Genomic DNA, 19,529 nt, shown 5'->3' with positions numbered 1-19,529 from the left:
GCGGCGCGGGCTCGGCCGGGGGCGCAGGCGCCGGGCGCGGCGCGAGGGCCGGAGGCGGGTTCGGCTCCTGCCGGCGCTGGTCGCGGCTGCCGCTCCGGCCGCCCCCGCTTCCCGGGAGGAGCGAATGGCAAGTCTGGCCCCGGCGCCCGCGGTAAGTGGGGCCCGCCGGGCTCGGGGGGAAGAGTCCGGGCCCCGCTCTTCCCTGCCTTTCCCCCCCCCCTCGCCAGCCCCGCAGGCCTCGGGCCCGCGGCCCGGCGGCACCGGTCCCGGAGGAGCGGGCCTTCCCCGCGCGGCGCTGGGGCGGGGGGCGCCGGGGCGGGCCGGGCCGGGCGGGCCCCGCGGGGCGGGGCGGGGGGAAGCGGCGGCGGAGCCTCCCGGGGAGCGTCCCGGGGGGAAGGCGCCCGCGCGGGCCTCGGCGGGGGAAGCGAACTTGGGGTGCGGGGCCCGGCCCGGCGCGCGGGGCCCCGCGTAGTTCGGGGCAGGAGCACAAAAGGCCGCCCCTGCTCGCCGGGCGGGCAGAGGCGCTGGTGACACTTCCTTATCAGCGTTCAGTTAATGAAGTGTTTTCACTTGGACCGTAGACGTTACCGAGGTATAGGTAATTAAAATAATAAGATCTTGTTACTGGAGATAGGCGGTGTCATTCGAATCTTAATTATTTGGTATCAGAGCTATGAGAGAGCGGCGTTACCGCCGAGCGTTGCGCTGTTATTAAATCTTTTGGAAAAAGGTGCCTGTAAGGAGTGGATTTTTCCCCCCTTCCCGCGTTACCGAGGGATGATGTCCCGCACAGCCCGCTCCGGAGAGCGGGACGCACGAAACCTGCCCAGGTTGTGTCCGCGTTTCTCCCGGCTCTCGGGCAGCCCCGGCTCCTGTCCCGGCACGTGTGGGACAGCGCTGCCCCGCTCCTCGGCTCCCCGGGCCCTTCCCGCGGCTGGAGCAGCGAGGATCTCCGTCCCAGGGCTGGAGCAGCGAGGATCTCCGTCCCAGGGCTGGAGCAGGAGGCTGCACCAGCCGGGCGGGTGAGCGGGGCTGCCCCGCCAACCGCTGAGGAGTTGGGAGCAGGGAGACGGGCTTGTGTGTGTGTGCTCGGCCTGAAAAACCAAACCCGGGACGGGTGTTTTCAAAATACGAGAGTTGGAAGAAAAACAAAAACAAAACAATGTCAGGTTTCGTTTTTCTTTTGCTGCTGCTGCGGGTCTGTGACCCCCGGCACTGCACCTGCCTGTCGGTGCGTGTCAGGGGGATTCATTTGTTTTGGTCAGTGGTTGAAATAAAAAAACCTGAACGTTTGTTTGAATTTCTGGCTCAATAAACAGCATTTCAAATGAAATGCAGATTTGGATTAGTTCGCATCTCTTTAAGGGGCTGGTGTGGTGAAGTAAAGAGAAGGCAGAGTTAACTATCAGGTGCAATACGTTTTCAAAGATCTATATGACTTGGTAGGGTAATTTTTCATGATAGGATTTTCTTCAGCAGCTAGAACAGTGTGCGTCCGTGTTTATATTTTTAGTATTGTTACTGAAGAAACCTACTGGATGTTTTAAGCAGCTGTTGTGTTTTTGGGAATATTGCATTGTTAAAAGCACAAAAACACTGGGAATACTGAACCCAAAAAACAGTATATACTTTTGATATTGGAGGCTGTTGATTCTGGAAGCTCCATAGAAAGAGAAAAGGTGGTGGGTTGTTTTTGGTTTTTTTAATTATTTGAAGTCATTCTAACTAGCCAAGAGAAATGTGTAATTTGTAAAGCTATACAATAGTTCTTTGTTAGCTAGGGAAATACATGAGGGATTTAAGTGAGTTTTTTTGTTACTGAGGGGTTTGGATGATTTGACTGAGGATGTAAAGCATTTTTAAGTAACTGCAAAGACAGGAAAGGCAAGTTCTTACTAGAAGATAGTCTTTTGGGTAGTAGCTAAATAGTTAAATTATTTTACCTTCTCTGAATTTGTGTTTTTATGTATTTCTTTAGAGTGCAGTGTAAAAAAACCTAGAACAGTGAGAATGCACCATGGTAATGGTCCTCAGAATGCCCAGCGCCAGCTCCAGAGGTCCAGGTCCTTCACGGGCAGTGAGGGAGAAGAGCAACAGGCAAATTTACCCCAGTCCCCTGCAGCTTCTTTTGCACCTTCTGCAAGTCCATCTGCACCCCAGTCCCCCAGTTACCAAATACAGCAATTTATCATGAGTCGAAGTCCAGTAGCTGGGCAGAATGTGAACATCACACTGCAAAATGTGGGACCGGTGGCTTCAGGAAACCAGCAGATAACACTTACCCCGTTGCCAATCCCAAACCCAACATCCCCAAGTTTTCAGTTCAGTCCCCAGCAGCGGCGCTTTGAGCATGGATCTCCCTCGTATATTCAAGTCACGTCCCCGCTGCCTCAGCAAGTCCAGTCTCAGAGCCCTACACAGCCTAACCCTGTGCCAGTGCAGACCCTGCCAAATGTTCGGGCAGGCACTCCAGGCCCTGGCTTGGGTATGTGCAGCCAGAGCCCCACCAGAGGGTTTGTAGATGCTAGTGTGCTTGTGAGACAGATCAGCTTGAGTCCTTCAAATGGTGGACACTTCGTGTATCAAGAAGGACCTGGAATTGCACAGATTGCTCAAGGAGCTACTGCCCAAGTACAGCTTCCATCTTCTGGGACACCTGCCACGGTAAGGGAACGCAGGCTTTCACAACCTCATTCACAGTCTGGTGGCACCATTCATCATCTTGGTCCTCAGAGTCCTGTAGCTAGTGGAGCAAATATGCAGTCTTTGACTAGCCCAGGCCACATTACGACTACCAGCTTGCCACCCCAAATCAGCAATATTATCCAAGGGCAGCTTATGCAACAGCAGCAGCAAGTGCTGCAGGGACAGCAGCTGGGTAGACCCATTGGATATGAGAGGACTTCCACTGGATTGATAGCAGGAGTTGGAGGACCTAGTGCATTTGGAATGACATCACCACCTCCACCCACAAGTCCTTCACGGGCCACCGTGCCACAGGGGCTGTCAAGTCTTCCTCTTACTCCTACCGTTAATACGACAGTGAAAAAACAACCTAAAAAATTGGAGGAGATTCCTCCTGCCAACCAAGAGACTGCTCAAATGAGAAAACAATGTTTGGATCATCACCACAAGCAGATGGAAATTCTTAAAGAAACTTTTAAGGAGTGTTTGATTGAACTGTTTTTCCTGCAACATCTTCAAGGGAATATGATGGACTTTTTGGCTTTTAAGAAGAAGCATTGTGTTCCACTGCAAGCATACCTGAGGCAAAATGACTTGGATCTGGAGGAGGAAGAAGAGGAGGAGCAATCTGAGGTCATCAATGATGAGGTAAGAAATCTGTTGGTTAATGTTTTGTGATAAAATAATAGATGAGGAAAGGCTGAGAAAGCTGGGACTCTTTAGCCTGGAGGAGAGAAGGCTGAGATGAGACCTTATTAATGTCTATAAGTATCTAAGGGGCGAGTGTAAGGAGGATGGAGTCAGGCTCTTTTCAGTAGTGCCCAGGAACAGGACAAGGGGCAATGGGTGTAAACTGAAACACAGGAGGTTCCATCTGAACATGAGGGAAACTTCTTTACGGGGAGGGTGAGAAGGCACAGGAACAGGCTGCCCAGGGGGTTGTGGAGTCTCCTTCTCTGGGGTCCTCTGTAATGTGCTCTAGGCAATCCTGCTTTGGCAGGGGAGTTGGACTAGATGACCTCTAGAGGTCCCTTCCAACTCCGATGATTCTGTGTGATTCTGTGCGGTTATGGCACCTGGATTGTGAAGTATTAGAGACTGTGACAGTACTTGAAAAATAATTATTTTGTGATGAAGTACAGCAATTTTTATTTAGAATAGCTGGTCTGAAAGGCTACAGTTCTGCTAGGTACTGTGATTCAAGAGATTGTTTTGAGTGTGCTATTAGATGTATGTGTTCAAAAGAACAGAGAGGTGAAAGGGGCATTCACTGTCCTAGTCAATAAGTAGGCCAGCAGACACATCAAGATAACATTGGTGTGGAAGCTGTTTTGAGCTATTAGAATGAGTATGACTAAGAATTGTAGATTGTAAGTTTCAGTTACTAGACTTACACAAACCAAAAAAGAATTAATAAAAAGTCCTGTAAGATACTAACCTTTGTTTGACTCGTGTCACTTGTAGCCATAGGTGTTACTGACATTCATTGTTGCTGTGGCAACAAAAAACCTGCATTAATCTAATTACTCAGAGAGAACATGCTAATCATAACATATATATATGGGTCTACAGTGATGAATCAGGTTACTTAGGCTGTCTTAGGTCTCTGTGCATGTATTGCTGTCTGATTCGTTGAACAGGTAGTACTTACAGACTGGCCATTAGCAAGTTAACTTTGTTATTTATGCAAAGGTTTAAAATTACTAACTTGAATTCACTGTTAATTGATGACAAAGTACTTGAAATAAGCATGCCATGGAGAGATGCTGTGTGACTTTTCCTGCACCTTTGTACCCATTTGTGTAGCACTCAACCTGTGGGTGCTGGAGCAGTGCCTGCCTTCTGCAGCACCTACCTGCAAGTGGTTCATAGAATCATAGAATGGTTTGGGTTGGAAGGGACCTTAAAGATCATCCAGTTCCAACCTCTGTGCATGCATAGGAACACCTCCCACTAGATCAAGTTGCTCTGGGTAGCAACAGGGTAGATATAACTATAGCTGGTGGTGCTCATAAATACAGCACTTGGCACTCATAAATATCTTTTAAAATTTATAAATATATATATATATATATATGGGTATATAGCTGCCAGTTTGTAAAGAACCAAACCAAACCTGTTAGGGGAAGAAACTCATATTGCTTTCAAATACCTGTTAGAAATCAGTGTCTCTAGTGAAAACTGAGGGCTCTCTTAGGTGTGAATCATTGGTGGTCATATCTTCAGTTGGAACTTGTAGGAAATTATGGCAGCTGAAGTTTAATTTGTTCATTGCTTTGTGGTCTAAACTTCTTCATGAGGAAACATATTTCTGCTTGTGCTAGTTATTGATAATTTTGAAGGAGTAATGTATCAACATAAAAGCTATCCTGTTATCATAAGTTACTGACAATGGACTTTCAATTTTAATTTTTTTTCATCTGGTTTGTATTTTGCCAAATTGTTTAGGTGTTCTTGTTGGGTTGCGTGCTTGTCAGCTGAAATAACAGGTATTTTTAACTACAGTATGCACATCTTGAGAGATCTTTAGCGGGTGTTCATTGGAGTCAGTGACATTACAACAATTTCTGTCACTGGAGGCTCTATGCCTTGGGCTTTGGTGTTTGGAGTTTGCTGTACTTCACTGCCTCTCATGATGGATTGTCTGGTGTTTGTGAAAGCTCCTTGTCCATTTAACAACTGGAGAATTTTGCAAATTGCAACAGCAAGCCTTAACTTGTTTTCAAATGATGACTCCTTTGGAAAGATTAATACATCCTTTGAGTATGTTCTTTCTTTGTATTTTTTTTTTTTGTCGTCTTCTCTTTTATTTCCCCCTCCCCCTCTTTATCACTTTCTGCTAAAGCAATGCACTTCATCCCTTGCCTGGAAAGGTTGATCACTTTGGGAATTCAAGGGGAGAGCGGATGGTGGCTGTGCTCATTGCTTAAATAAATGTTGGAGCTCTCTTAAGTTCAAACTGTCTGTCATGCTAATATGTTGTCCGTTAGGAGCAGCAATCATTAAACTTAAAGCACACTTCTGTGTGAACTGGATTTAAGAAAAGGTTTCCAGTGATGAGAAGTCACTATGAATAGTCAAGGCCATTGTTTGTTCTGCTAGTAAAAGTGAGACAGAACTCTTAAAAAACGGCCTGTGTTCCAACCCAGCCATACTGATGGTCATGTAGTTATAATCCCCTCTTCACTGAGGTACCATCAGTAAAAAGTGAGTGTGTTGAGCAGTTAAAACAAAACAAAACAAAACAAAAACAAAATACAAGAAAAACTTTTAAAAAGAAAATGATTCTCCTTTTTTTTTTTTTTTCCCAAAATATTTCTCTCAGGTAAAGATTGTGACAGGAAAGGATGGGCAGACTGGTACTCCTGTCGCTATAGCAACCCAGCTTCCTCCAAATGTTTCTGCTGCTTTTTCATCCCAGCAGCAACCATTTCAGGTACTTTTCAATGGTTCTAAAATGTAGTTTCATCCCAGATTTTTTTTCTTCATTCAGATTTGATATTTCTTAGATGGATTAGAATTTTCCCAAGAGCCCATCCCTTGTCATCTAAACAAAACAAAAAAAACCCTTTGCAATCTTCAAATGCATCAATATTAATGAAGCCTTGAGGAAGTTAAATCTTTGTCTCCAGGTTGCTGGCTTATTTCATTAACTTTCAGCTTGAATGTTTCACTTTGGTTTGTTTGTCTTTTGTTTCCCTAATGCATTTGGTTCATTTGTGCGTTCTGCATAGTGATAATATGGATTCTTTTGTCTTGTGGCATTGTAATTGTGGATTTCTTCTAAATTTCTTTTTTTCCTTATCTGTTAAAGGTTTTGAGTATGGCTGAAGAAGGTTTTGGATTTGCTTTCCCTGAAATGGTTTAAACAACAATAATAACCCTCTGACCCTCTTTTTTTCTTTTCTAAATTTTTTTAAAGCAGCTAACTGCTTTACATTAGCTCTACCACAAATGTTGGGAAGAAGAAACTGAAGTTTAGATCAGTTATAAACACTTGAATATCAGGTGTCACCTGGTGAATTAACCCTGCTGTACCATTGAAGCTGTAGAGTCTGCACTGTTTTCATCTAGATTTTTTCAAAACTGAGAGTTAAATGAAATGTAAAATGGGTTATAGTCCCATGTATAAAAAATGGGATGTTCACTGTGGTATTTTACAAATGAGTTGCGTAGTAAAGGAGCTTTGTACTGAGAGCTCTTTGTTACAGCCAATACTGATGTGTCATGGAAGACTCCTTTAGGTAATCAGGCTTCATGGAAGCTGTTTAAAATATGTAATATTGTATCAGGTTATTTATTGTAGTGATTAGGATGATAATCTCTAACCACTCCAGTGATGGAGTACTTTTGAAAGTATTACACCGTTTCAGAGAAACTAGCATGTACATGCTAAAAGCCTCCAGAACTGTGTAATTGTGGTAATAGGTTTTAGCACAAACTGCAAACAGAAAGTATAATCTCTTTCCATCAGTCTTTGTCTTTGTAACAGTTTATAGAGAAATAATGTGTCTCGATCAGCATCATCATTCAAATTTGAGTACATAAGTGCAGCACTCAGAATGATTATTGTGGGCGTGCTGCATAATCATGACCTCCGGAGAACTACATTATTTTAATTGAAGTTAGGACAGTTTTAGTCTAATATTAGTGGTGTATGACTTCAGTATATAAAGACATAACATCTTTGCTCTTTGAACCATATGGCCTAAATTATGTGGTGATAATGTAGGCAGCTGGGAGGCACATTCTAAAGGAAATGTCAGTCAAAAATTCTGAAGTAGAGATGCAGCCTGAAACTATGAGTATACAATCATCCAGAGTAAGAGTGCAGGTGATGTAACTGGCATCTGAAGCAGAGTTTGGAGAACATGCTGTCTTAAACTCATGTCTCAGAAGGCATTTGCAAACAGGATATAAGCTGAGCTTGTTAATTATTCTGGTAGCATTGTAGAAAGTAAGTTTTTGTGATTTATTTTAAAAATTCTATAAATGCCTAAGTGTATGATGACTGGCAGTTGGACTTGAAACATGCTTACGAGAAGGCACACATTTGAAAACTTAATCAATATCAAGTGTGACATGACAATGAACCATGACTATTAGGATGGATATGAGTCAGAGATGCTTAAAACCAAATTTGCATCTCAAGGCTATAGCTGCATCATTGGAGTAGCCACAAATGCCCTCACAGTAGCAAAGAGATTGTTATTAATTCATAGCTATTGATAGAATCTGAGTAGCTTGAGATGGATTCAGCCTCATAAGTGGTGTTTGAAACTCAGTCATTTTAGGTGACGATGGCTGAGGTTACTAATACAGGGGCTGCTATTTCAACATTGACTGATGTTTACTTCCACAGGCTTAATTTACATCGGTAGAATTTCTGTTAAAATTCAGAGAAGAAAAGACCTGTGAATAAAGTAGAATATTCTTTGGAGAGATTGCTGTCACTGCTATGCTGTCATAATAAATGTTCACATCATACGCAGACCCTGTTCACTGACACAGCAAGGGCTCTCATCATCAGAAAATTACTCCTAGAGAACCTGAGTGCTAAATTAGCTAATTTTCTAGGACATAGAGGCTGCTTGCTTGTGTTTTCTGATATAATATCTTAAGAGATTCTTGGGTTAGCCCTTATTTTTCTCATATTAGGTTTCATAGTAGAATATTGGATATAGCATGGCTAAATTTGGTGAAGAACTTAAAATTATTAATCTATATCAACCGTGCTTTTCTAGACTTGTTAATTCATAGTTGTGTTATGTTTATCCTCAGACAGAATGTCTAGTAATTTCTGATGAGCTCTGATGTCAGATTAGCCTTATGGCAATATTGTGTTTGTCCTCATTGAGTTTCTTCATGAGGCTCATTTTGCCAGCTGTGCAAACAAGTACAAGTCTACCACCCAGAAAACTGAAATTGGAACTTGTAACATGGCTGAGATTCTTTTATTTCATCTTCTAAGTCTTAGAAGCTTTTCCTGGAATATTTCAAGGCTAACTCTCGTGGAGCTCTGCCTGAGTGACAGTGGTGGAGACTCTTAGTGAGTTTAAACGGCCTTCAGGATGAGAGTTAATTTGTGTGTTACTGGTATTTCACACAACGTGAAAAGGATTAGATTTCACAAATGTATTGACTCTCATTACTTGTGTCTTGTTACTTATGATGCAGTTTATACATAAAGAAGGCACAATGTTAAATATTTGTCATGTCAACTTTTTATTGCAGCTGTATGCTATATGAATATGTTATTATGACTTCATTGCAGCATTATGCAAATAATGAAGGGAAATGCATCAGTGAAATTTTCCATTTATTAAAAAATATATTGGGAAAATTTTTTGTATACATCCCATTTTCATGGGTTTTTATATATAACTAACTTCATCAGCTTAGTTACTGTTTGAAATTTAAACTGGATGAAGAGTATCTGTGCATCATGGACATCTAAACCTTTCCAGCAGATATTGAATGAATCTTTGCTTTCTTCATTGTGCAGCTGTTCTGAAGGATTTGCTCTGTGAGGGCTTCTTCAAATCCCTCTGTAAATTACATCTTGGTGTTAGACTATCTGCAGATTGAACTTCTGTGATTTGTTTTCTTTTTCCAATAGCCCACGCATACAGGGACTCCAGTAACGGGGACTGTGAACACCATAGAAATTGAAGCATTTAAGAGACAGCAGGCACTTGCACCAGCAGGTATGTTTCACAGACAGAATTTCACTCTGGTTCTTTTTTTTTTTTTTTTTTTTTTCCCCAAACAGTTAATGGAGCCCACTGTTCTGTAACTCTTGAAATAACAGTTTTGCCTCACCTTGGGAATTGCCAGATCCTTAGGACTATCTGTTGCGAATGGTGCTGTGTGAAGTGTGCACTCCACTCACAATATGTAGGACTGGATTTGGCAGGCATGGATTCATTGTTAGGGTGATTGATTGTTCTGGCTAAGAAAATTGGAGATGGCCAACTTGAAGTTAGAGGGACTCTTCACTTGGAGCATGTTCTTCATAAATGCTACAAATGTATAGTAGTCGTAGCTTTCTGAGCTAATGTTGGAATCATGTGTAGTGGTTTGCTTTGTAAAATTGAACCCATTCCATTATACCATGCCATAAATGGAATTTGAATATCACAGATTCGTCTAAGAGACCACGAATTGAAGTGGGCCGTCATGGGATGGTTTTTCAGCACCCTGGTGTGGCTTCAGGAGTTCCTCTTCAACAGCTAATGCCAACGGCACAAGGTACTGTGTCACCACATGCCAATTGCACATTAATTTAACAAGGAGATGTTAGTGATGGGACTAGAAACTTGGGCTTCGGACCTTCCAAGATCCTAGTCCCACCACACACTTCTCCATGTAAATTAATACATGGTATGCAATGCCTGGTTTGTCTAAGGAGCTGAGTGACGGGCTCCAAAGGTGCATGTGGGCATGGAAATACGTCACAGGTGCTGATGCAAAATGGCTGATCTGAGAATTCTGAAACTGAGCCAATGATTTATGAAAAGGAAACTTCCTAATTTGCAACATCACAACAAATTTTTATTCACTAGTCATGCCAACCTCTAGAGTATGTGTTAGAGTGAATGTGTTAAGAACTAAAAGCCATTTAGAATTGATGCTGTTATTTGAGGTTAAATTCCATTAGTTCTTTTTTTTTTAAAGCCATTTAATGACATATTTTTTTTTATAGTTGCTGTGCTCCAAATTTTAGTTGCAGTTCTGTGCATGTAGTACTTTGTTGTTTATTGTAATGGTGATTTATTTTGTGATTGTGATGTGGTATTTTCAAGTGATGGTGTCTTGTGGCAAAGTAAGTAACAAATTAGTCCCTTTGCAGTTGATTTCCTCTTTCTATCTGCAAAGAGCATTGGGTGTTTTAATTTCATCTGTGTTGCATTTCCTCTTGCTTTGTAGGTGGAATGCCTCCCACTCCTCAGACTGTACAGCTGACTGGACAGAAGCAGAGCCAACAACAGTATGACCCGTCTAAAGGCCCTCCTGTGCAGAACGCAGCCAGTCTGCACACACCTCCACCCCAGCTGCCAGGGAGGCTGCAACCTGCCAGTGTCCCCATGACAGCTCTCCCAGCTGCACTGCAGCTTCCACAGCAGCAACCACAGATAGTGGAATCTCCAGCTCAGCCTCAGATTCAGGTGAAGATCCAGCCTCAAAGTGTTCCCCTGACTTCCACTCCACTTCCAGCACCGCTGCAACAGCAGGTGCCACCAGCAATCCATGTGCAAGGACAGACACCAAACCAAGTGTCACAGCCACAAGCTACAATACAGCAGCAGGTACCTGAGTTTTATTGGGGTGAAAATATGCTTTTTCCAAACCTTATTAAAGAACATTGTCTTCCTGAAAGTATATGAAAAATGTTAACGTTTTTGAATTCCCCTGGACATTTAAATATTTTCCTTATAAAAAGGCAGGTGTATATTTTTTATTAAAGTCTTCATTATGTTCAGCTGTAGTGTAAACTAAAAAAGTATCTAATCCTAAACTCATCAGTAACCCCTGTGTTTCTTGGGCAGACTGTGACTCTGACACGACCATCTGCAGATCCTGCTCAGACTTCTCAGCGTCTTACGGCAAACACGCTGCCACCTACCTCATCCGTCGTGCCTGCAACTATCTCAGGCACAACACCACCTTCTGCATTCCCAGTGCAGTCAAACAGGACCTCTCCAGCAACCAACAAGTCCCTGTCTCCTATTGCATCAAAGCCCCCAGGCTTAGCAGTAGCAGCAGCAGCACCTAAAACACAGAGTCCAGCTCAGAATGCAGCAGTACTGCCACAGGAAAACTCTCAAGACAAGCTTGCTGAGCAAGTAAAGCTGGTAAGATTTTTTGGGTTTCCCCAAAACTTAGGAACAGTTAACACACAAGATAACAAATACTGTGAGTGATGTGTTTGAGTTAAGAAAATAGTCTGTTTTTAGGGGGGCGTGGGGTGTTTGGCTTTGGGGGTATTTTTGTAGTTTGCTTTATATACTGAGTTTTGCTTTTGTAGGCATTCAGAGGAGCTGAAGAAAACTTGCTGGTCTTCATACTGTCTTTTTATTATATTGTTTCTATCTACTCATTCAAAGTGACTGCACCCTTATTTATTTTTGTAGCTAACTAGAAGTGTGGTTTTGCTTATTTAACAGGAACATCATACAGAACTTGTTTTTTCACAAAACCAAGCAGTTTTAATATTGAAGGTGTATGTATCTTCTGTGGATAAATACATCTGCAATATCAATTTATGGAAAAAAAAGGATTATTTGATTACAGTTTGCACCTGCCTTGTAACTTGTGTTTTCTGCTGTGGATCTTTTTTCCCCCCTGTAATTTAACAAAGTATCTCTTGTAATATAGGTTGAATTACTGTGATTCTCTTTATGTAGTAATTTTTTTCATTGATGCAATGTTCAGACTTCATTTTTGCAATGCATGCGTCATGCTGTTAAAACCTTTTTTTGCTGTCAATTATTTTGATAAGTGGGAGCAAATACTATTTTTCCATTTGGCTGCTATTCTAGGTGCATTCTGCAGCTTCATTGTAACTTTCTGTACTTCTTTCTAAGGAAAATCAAGTCCATCAGCGAATAGCAGAACTGAGAAAGGAAGGTTTGTGGTCACTGAGGCGGCTGCCTAAGCTCCAAGAAGCTCCAAGACCAAAATCTCACTGGGATTATTTGCTGGAAGAAATGCAGTGGATGGCAACTGATTTTGCCCAAGAGAGAAGGTGGAAGATGGCAACTGCTAAGAAGGTACTTGAAAAACCTTTTTTGACTTACTTTTGAACAATTGATCTTGGTATCACTCAGCTTGGTGATGAAGCTGTTTAAATGATCTGTTTAAATTAATTTCTTCTACAGACAGAAATTATGGGAATACAAGGCACCAGTTTTTAACTTAAATGAACAGCCATGCTGTCAGCTTTGGATATTCATCATTGGAAGCAAACTCTATTATGTATTGATTGTGGATGCAAATAAGAATAGTTTTGGATTTTGTCAGTTTTATTCCTCTGGAGATCAAATACCTTCTTTAGAGGACCCAGTCAATGTGCTGACTGTGTCATGTTTAAACAGTACAGCTTTCAAGCCTGACTCATAAGTCAGTAATTTTCTCTCAATGAAGCATAAATACAGACTTTTGTATATAACTTCCATAGAGTGTGGTTGTCTGTCTAATTCTTCTTTCTTAATCTCAGAAAAAGATGTAATGATGGGAGTTCTAAGGACAGCAATGGAAACATGTTTCCATAGGAGCACAGAGCAGCACAGTGGGCATAATTAAGTCAGTGATGCAATGTAAATTGGGAGTTTTATGAGTTGAAATATGTAAAATCTGTTTATTTACAATAAGCAAGAGTTTTCTATGGTTTCTAGCAATGTAGTATCTTCTTTTGGTACATTTATGCCCGGTTTAGTAATGAAGAGAGCAACTCAAGATCATTAGTTTAAATGGCCATGTTGTTTCTATTGTGTATTCCAAAATGATGGAAACTCAGAACTCTCTTCCTTACAAGCAAAGTATAGAAATAGGTGTATCACTCTGTAAAATGAAAGTCTGTATTTTGAATATAATTTAAATCTGGATTGGAAGTACCTATTCTGTTTGTGGCCAATGGTAGGTTTTCAAGAGTAGGAGAAACAGGAAGGGCAGATCTGAAAAGATACTTCCCCTGGCAGTGTGCTGTAGTCAGTGTTTTAGGGACGTCCTGGGCTAAAGGAGATCTTTTACTCATGGATGTACACTCTTTTTGAAATTATTTTACATTTGGTCTCTGACATTTTGTGGTGTGATTTCTATGTCTCCATATGTGCTGTCTGAAAAGAAGTTTTCTTTTGTGTGTTTGCTGCTAATTTCAGTAGATTGTTTTCTATTTTTTTTTTGTTGAGAGAGAGTAGTGAATGAAGTTTCCTACTTGATTGCTTAGTTATAGTTCTTACATTTCCTTTTTTCCTCTGTGTTTCATGTCTGTTGTTTTACTGACATGGCATGAATGAGAGGTAAGTGCTATGTGTGTAAAGCTGTGGTCAACGTCTGGCTGCTGATAACCACTATAATCTTAAGAAATACAATTATGTGTGTTTTGAGATGACCTAATTCAGCATCTCGTGGTATTTTAGATGGTAAGAACTGTGGCTCGTTATCATGAAGAAAAGAAACTTAATGAGGAGCGAGCTAAAAGGGAAGAACAAAACAAACTAAGGAGAATTGCTGCATCAATTGCTAGAGAAATAGAGTACTTCTGGTCTAACATTGAACAGGTAACAAATACTGACTTGTTCATACTTGTGCAACTCATACTAGTTTTCTGATCTTCAGGAATTTGTTTATAGAATTCAAGTGCTTTATTGGACTTGATTTACATTTCAGGTCGTTGAAATAAAACTGCAAATTGAATTTCAAGAGAAAAGGAAAAAAGCTTTGAATTTAAAGAGATTTTCAAGGAAAGGTAATTGTATTCCACTTTGTAAGAAATCCAGTATAATTCCTGATGCACTTGTTTTACATAATGTGACTCAGTGGAGTTTAATCTTGTTGGTGATAGAAATGGGAGGTGCTACTAATAAATTGTCAATGGAGCTGAACTATCAGTTGTGGGGTGGTTTTATGGTTTTGTGCTAGATTTTGTTGATATTTATTGTGCTTTATGCTGAATTCATTTAAAAGTTCACATAAGAGACATAAAATTGGTAAGTGACTAACACATACATCAAGTGTATAATTTTCCAGGCAAGGATGGAAGACCTGCAGAAGACCTTTTGTTGGAAAAAGAAAGTGAAATGGTACGTCCTCCTGTTTCTTAAAAATACTATCAAAATAGTTTAAATGTGACTACATGTGTGAAAAAGTTTTCATGAATGTGAAATATGTTTCCCTTAAATACACGGTGATGATAAGCAGATTTCTGTGTACTCACTGACAATTAAACATGTAGTCACAAGCACAAATATCATTTTTTCTGGTTATGAACCTCAACTTTTAATGGGCAAGTGGAATGTGGTTGATGCATGTTTTTTAAGGGAATAATTTATACTTACTCCGTGGCTTTAACTCAGTCATTCTAAGATTGCAAGACCAAAAAAAAGTACAGATTAATTGCCAGACTTAATTTTGGGCAGGAGTTTTATCTCCTGTAACCAGGGTTAAACCTTGTGGGTCATGAAAGCATGTTTTCAGCTGTTCAGCTGTGATTTATCTGCTGAGAGATGTAGGTGTATGTTACAGGATGGATCAAACTGAATGAAACTTCAGTTTTTGCCCCAGACAAAATGTGTGCAGGGACTCCTTGGCTGCATCTGTGCGACTGGGGAAGGGATTGTTCTGAGGCCCTGAGCCATCTCACATGGCACAGCTGATGCCCACTTGCTGAAATGCTCCCTTTTCACCAAGCAGCAGAATGCCTGCCTGTGAATTTCCTGTTAGGAACAAGCTTTAGCATGTGTTACCAGCCTAACTGTGGCCCAGCACTGCCTGCAAGTGCTAATTTGCACAGACTAAACCAGGCTACAGGGCGTGCTGGACAGCTGAGAGGAAACAGTTGTGGGCTTGTGCCATATCCATTTTTTTACTGAGTTGTGAAAATTCAGTCCTTGGCAACCTGGGTAAAAGTTTTGTGCCTCAATAGTATTTTTTTAAGGGGAAGAAGTGTACTGTGGCTCTGTGCCACAGCTGGACCTGAGTAATTTGAACCACAAACACTTGAAGTGGCTGATTGCACAGTCCCTTCAATACAGGAGCAGAGTATCTGTTTTTGTGTGACCAGGAAAGTGGTAACAGATACTAAATGATTGCTGTTGTGATTACAAGGCACTTGTTGCTTTCTTTAAAAAAACAAACAATAAAACTCTCTATCTTAGTTTTTTATGATTTTACATCTTGTAATTATTTAATGCCAGTGTTCGTCATCTGGAAGGAAAAGAAAGGCAAGCACATCTTTGACTGATGAGGAAGGTAAGTCACTATTCAAAATTGTGCATCTGTAGCAAAGTACATAATTTGTATTGTAAAACCCTGAAACCACAGGGTTTCAGTCTGTTATGGCATGGATGCAGTGCTTTTCACAAACCAAATACCAACCTTTATCCATTTCTTAGAGACATTAAATAGTCAATTAGATAGTAAATTTTCCTTAAAAGAGCTTCAGTAAAAATATGAAAAGAAAATTTTCCCTGAAAAAGCACTGCTATAATTGTTGATGGATTTTAATTCTTTCTGTCTTCATTCCTTCATTTCTCAAACTTTTTAAACTTCTTTTGAGGATTTCAGGCTGCATAACCCATCTACTTTAGCTCGTTTCTTGTGATGACAACTGTGTCATGTTTCTGATAAAGAAAATCCCCAGTTTAAAGCTACAAAATATCCTGTTTCTGGTGTCAACCAACACAGAAGAGTTCAAGACTGCCTTTTGTCCTGAGGCAGAAGTACTTCTCTCCTTTTCACATATCTGTTAAGTTCTATGTATAGTATGTATAGCTGCTCTCAGATTTTCTTGTTTTCCATACATATAATTCTTTTTGAATCCTGCTAACTTAAAGTATTCTATGCTAGTACACATATGATTACAAACTTCCTGAATTATTATGGAATTTGAATGCCAAGATTAGCATTTGTTTTCATTTTAGTTGAAGATGAAGAAGAAACAATTGAAGAACAAGAAGCTAAAGAAGGAAACATAAACCATCAAACTGAACTGTCTAATCTAGCCAAAGAAGGTAGGTGTGTAGCTTGATTGTTTTCTGGTGGGCTCTGAAAGACAGATGAAAACACACAGCAATTACTGTGTTTGTAACTAGGGTTATAGGTGAGAAGTTGAATGCACTCAGATATTCAGTCATACGTAATCCATATCTGTTTTTTTCTGTGTGGAAAGTTGTACCAGTTAATTTATGGGATGATGATGAACATCTGTACTTTGCAGAGCAATCTGTGTACTTAATCTAGTTATCCCACAAGATGGCTTGAGAAAAAGTATTTCTTTACTGAAACGCTGCATTTCTTCCAAACCTCACACCAAGACTCTCGACCTAAGTTCTAGGAATGCATGATAAATAGTTAAAACCAGAAGTGTGTCAGATTGAACATATTATCAACTGTCTTGAGTATTTCAGAAGGGTTTTGTGACCCATCTGAGAAGTCTGAAAGGGCCCTGATCTTGGGGAGTATAAGTACTTGGAAGATAAGGAGCTTTTAGTGACAATGCTCTGGCTTGCAGCTCTCTTTCATTAGCAACATAACAATGACTGCTCTGCTGAGCCTGATGTATGCAAAGCATCCCATAGGGATCACTACACTTATCATGGTAAAAACCTTGCTGATTTTTAGAGGCAAGCTTCCCAGTAAGCTAAGCTCATCTGGCAATTAATATGCAGTTTCCAAATCCATTTGTTTGGTCTGTTTGGCAGCTTAGTGGCTGCAGCCAGCTGGCCAGTTGGAGGGATTGTAACTCTTGGCCAGTCAGCCAAGTTCCTAATGAGGATGTTTCCTGATTGATTGGCCACTGCCAGCATGCACATTCCTGCCTCAGTGGATCAGACAAGGGATCATGGAGATACTGCTTAGTGGGTTGAGGTACAGGTCAGTTTAGAAACTTTGAAGTCTGGAATTGTCTTTCAGCCACCTGGCTGGATTTGATGCCCCTAGCTCCCCAGCCAGTGGTCTACTGTCAGTTTGTGTGGTGGGTTGTAATACAGGAGAAAGCAAGCAGGGTGAACAAAGTGCTTGGTGTAAAGCCAAGTGTTCTCTGTGACCGAGGTCATTAAACAAATATTGCCATCATCCATGTAGCAGTTACCTCTTCCATTCTTACGAGAGAACTGGCTTTATACCATTGTGAAGAATGTAATGAAATTAAAAACAATGGTATTGATACAAGTTTTGATATTTTTTAAACTTGCATCCTTTAATGACCTTCAGCTGAATTGCCTCTGGAAGATTTACTAAAGATGTATGAAGGTGCCTTTGCAGAAAATTTTCACTGGCCCCAGCCGAAGCCTGACAGTGAAGAGGATAGCAGTGAGGAAGGTGAAGTACTTCTTGTTTGGAATTTTTGCTGAATTCTAAGATGAAATAGGTTGACTGGCTCTTCAGGTCTCTGTTAAAAGACATTTCATACTGGGGGAAAACAAATACTGAGTGAATCACATTTAAAATGTTTTTCTTTTTAAGTGGAGAAGTATGTTATATACAAGAATGAATGGAAAGTACAGTGGCTTCCTTGTTAAGCATTTGGGATTATCATTAGAAAAACTAGATTTATTCTTGTTACTACTAAGTATTTTTGAATAATGGACTGTGAAGAAGTACTTTTTTTTTCATAGTTTATGAAAAGAGAATAGTGTTTACCTGTCTTAAAGTCAAAAGATGTGTGAGATTCTCAGAAACGAGTGAGCCATAGAAAAGCCTCTCTGTTCTAAATTCCCCAGCTCACTACGTATCTAGCTATTATTACACAGCTGCCCTCTGGTATGTACTGAAGTGATGGCAGAATTATGTTTGAGGATAGGTTTTAAATAGTGTGAGTGGACCTCCCTAGAAGTTTTGAAAAGCAAATTTTCATGTTAGCCTAACTAGTCTGACTGTCCAGAACATGTATATGATCCTGGGCTTAAGCTGTTTTCATCTTAGCTTCACTAGCCTGAAAGTCATGGAATTGTTTTTAAAAGTTAACTGCCACCTTTTAGACCCCTGTCTGAATTCTAGCCATCTCATTCACTTAAGTTTATTTTAAATGCCAATGTATTTTTTTTCTCTCTCTCTCTCTCCTAGAAATGGAAGACCACATCTCTGATAGGGAAAGTCCTCAGAAGGAAGTTGTGCTCATTGACTCCCTTCTTAGCATTGACCAGTACAAGGGCATAGATAGATCAAGTCCTCCAAAGAAGCACACGAGAGACATAGCAGAGGTTGCTGCTGCAGCAGAAATGCTCTTGCCCAAAGGCAGCTCTAGGATAACAACAACAGTAAGACCCCCTGTTTTCTGCTACTGTGTGTGCTTACTTTTCTATAATGAAGGCTTTTTCATGATTTCCCAGATTTTAGGAACAAATGACAATAAATGTATTCTAGTTATTGAGCTGCAGAATGATTATGCTTAATGACATGGTCATGAATTTAACTCGAGGGGAAAAAAAGTATCAAATGATTCCCATTACAGGTAAAATACAATACTCCATCTCTGCTGTATGGGCCTCTCAGAGAATATCAAAAGATTGGGCTGGATTGGCTAGCAAAGCTGTACAGGAAGAATCTCAATGGCATTCTGGCAGATGAGGCTGGGCTTGGAAAAACAGTACAAATTATTGCCTTTTTTGCCCACTTGGCTTGTAATGAAGGTAAGTTAATTTGCCTAATAATTTTATACAAGTTCTGGGCTAGCATTATCTTTGTGAATTAGAGCCTAGGGTTTTTTTTTCTGCTGAACCATATCAGACTTCAGTTAAAGCACAGAGTAAGATTTAAGTCAGAAAAGCTTTCTAAGACTGGGTGATATTCGGGTACCTTTTTCTCAAGTATTCTGTGTGATCAGTCTGCTGTTACCTTCTAGGTGACAAAGTTCTTCTGAATTATACTAATTTATTAGTATAAAAAAGCTTTATGATTTGTTTAATGACCAGATGGCCACAAATAGTTAAATTAAAAGAGTAAATACGAACAATTGCACAAGTGTCTTGTATGTCAACTCACTAATGGTGGTGGTGTACTGAGGATGTTTTAAGAATCTAAGTAAGGCAAAATTTGTTGTGGAGGTAGACTTTCTTATTCAAGCAGTTGATGTACTTGAGGGAAAAATAGATATTAGGTGCACAAGAGGTACTTGAGGTCTG

The 19,529-nt window shown here is 40.7% G+C and overlaps 1 protein-coding gene across 14 annotated transcripts in view; it reads left to right on the top strand.

Moving 5' to 3' along the window:
- The first annotated feature begins 53 nt into the window (after positions 1-53).
- EP400 (E1A binding protein p400) overlaps positions 54-19,529 on the top strand; it is a 49,035-nt gene continuing 29,559 nt past the window's right edge. For 11 of the 14 annotated variants that reach the window (XM_051633769.1, XM_051633768.1, XM_051633767.1 and 8 more), the window contains exons 1-15: positions 54-151; positions 1,979-3,333; positions 9,305-9,392; positions 9,829-9,936; positions 10,615-10,994; positions 11,235-11,540; positions 12,273-12,458; positions 13,827-13,967; positions 14,077-14,155; positions 14,422-14,489; positions 15,603-15,657; positions 16,329-16,418; positions 17,620-17,727; positions 18,472-18,665; positions 18,860-19,037. In XM_051633769.1, the coding sequence (XP_051489729.1) occupies positions 2,011-3,333; positions 9,305-9,392; positions 9,829-9,936; positions 10,615-10,994; positions 11,235-11,540; positions 12,273-12,458; positions 13,827-13,967; positions 14,077-14,155; positions 14,422-14,489; positions 15,603-15,657; positions 16,329-16,418; positions 17,620-17,727; positions 18,472-18,665; positions 18,860-19,037 (3,304 nt within the window). In that variant the 5' untranslated portion in view covers positions 54-151; positions 1,979-2,010. The remainder of the gene's footprint in view (positions 152-1,978; positions 3,334-9,304; positions 9,393-9,828; positions 9,937-10,614; positions 10,995-11,234; positions 11,541-12,272; positions 12,459-13,826; positions 13,968-14,076; positions 14,156-14,421; positions 14,490-15,602; positions 15,658-16,328; positions 16,419-17,619; positions 17,728-18,471; positions 18,666-18,859; positions 19,038-19,529) is intronic. The other 3 variants (XM_051633771.1, XM_051633763.1, XM_051633760.1) reach the window with 2 other exon arrangements.

The sequence above is a fragment of the Apus apus genome, chromosome 16 (genome assembly GCF_020740795.1).
Source record: "Apus apus isolate bApuApu2 chromosome 16, bApuApu2.pri.cur, whole genome shotgun sequence".
In the NCBI taxonomy this organism is placed as follows: domain Eukaryota; kingdom Metazoa; phylum Chordata; class Aves; order Apodiformes; family Apodidae; genus Apus; species Apus apus.
This window is presented reverse-complemented; position numbering and strand designations above follow the sequence as displayed.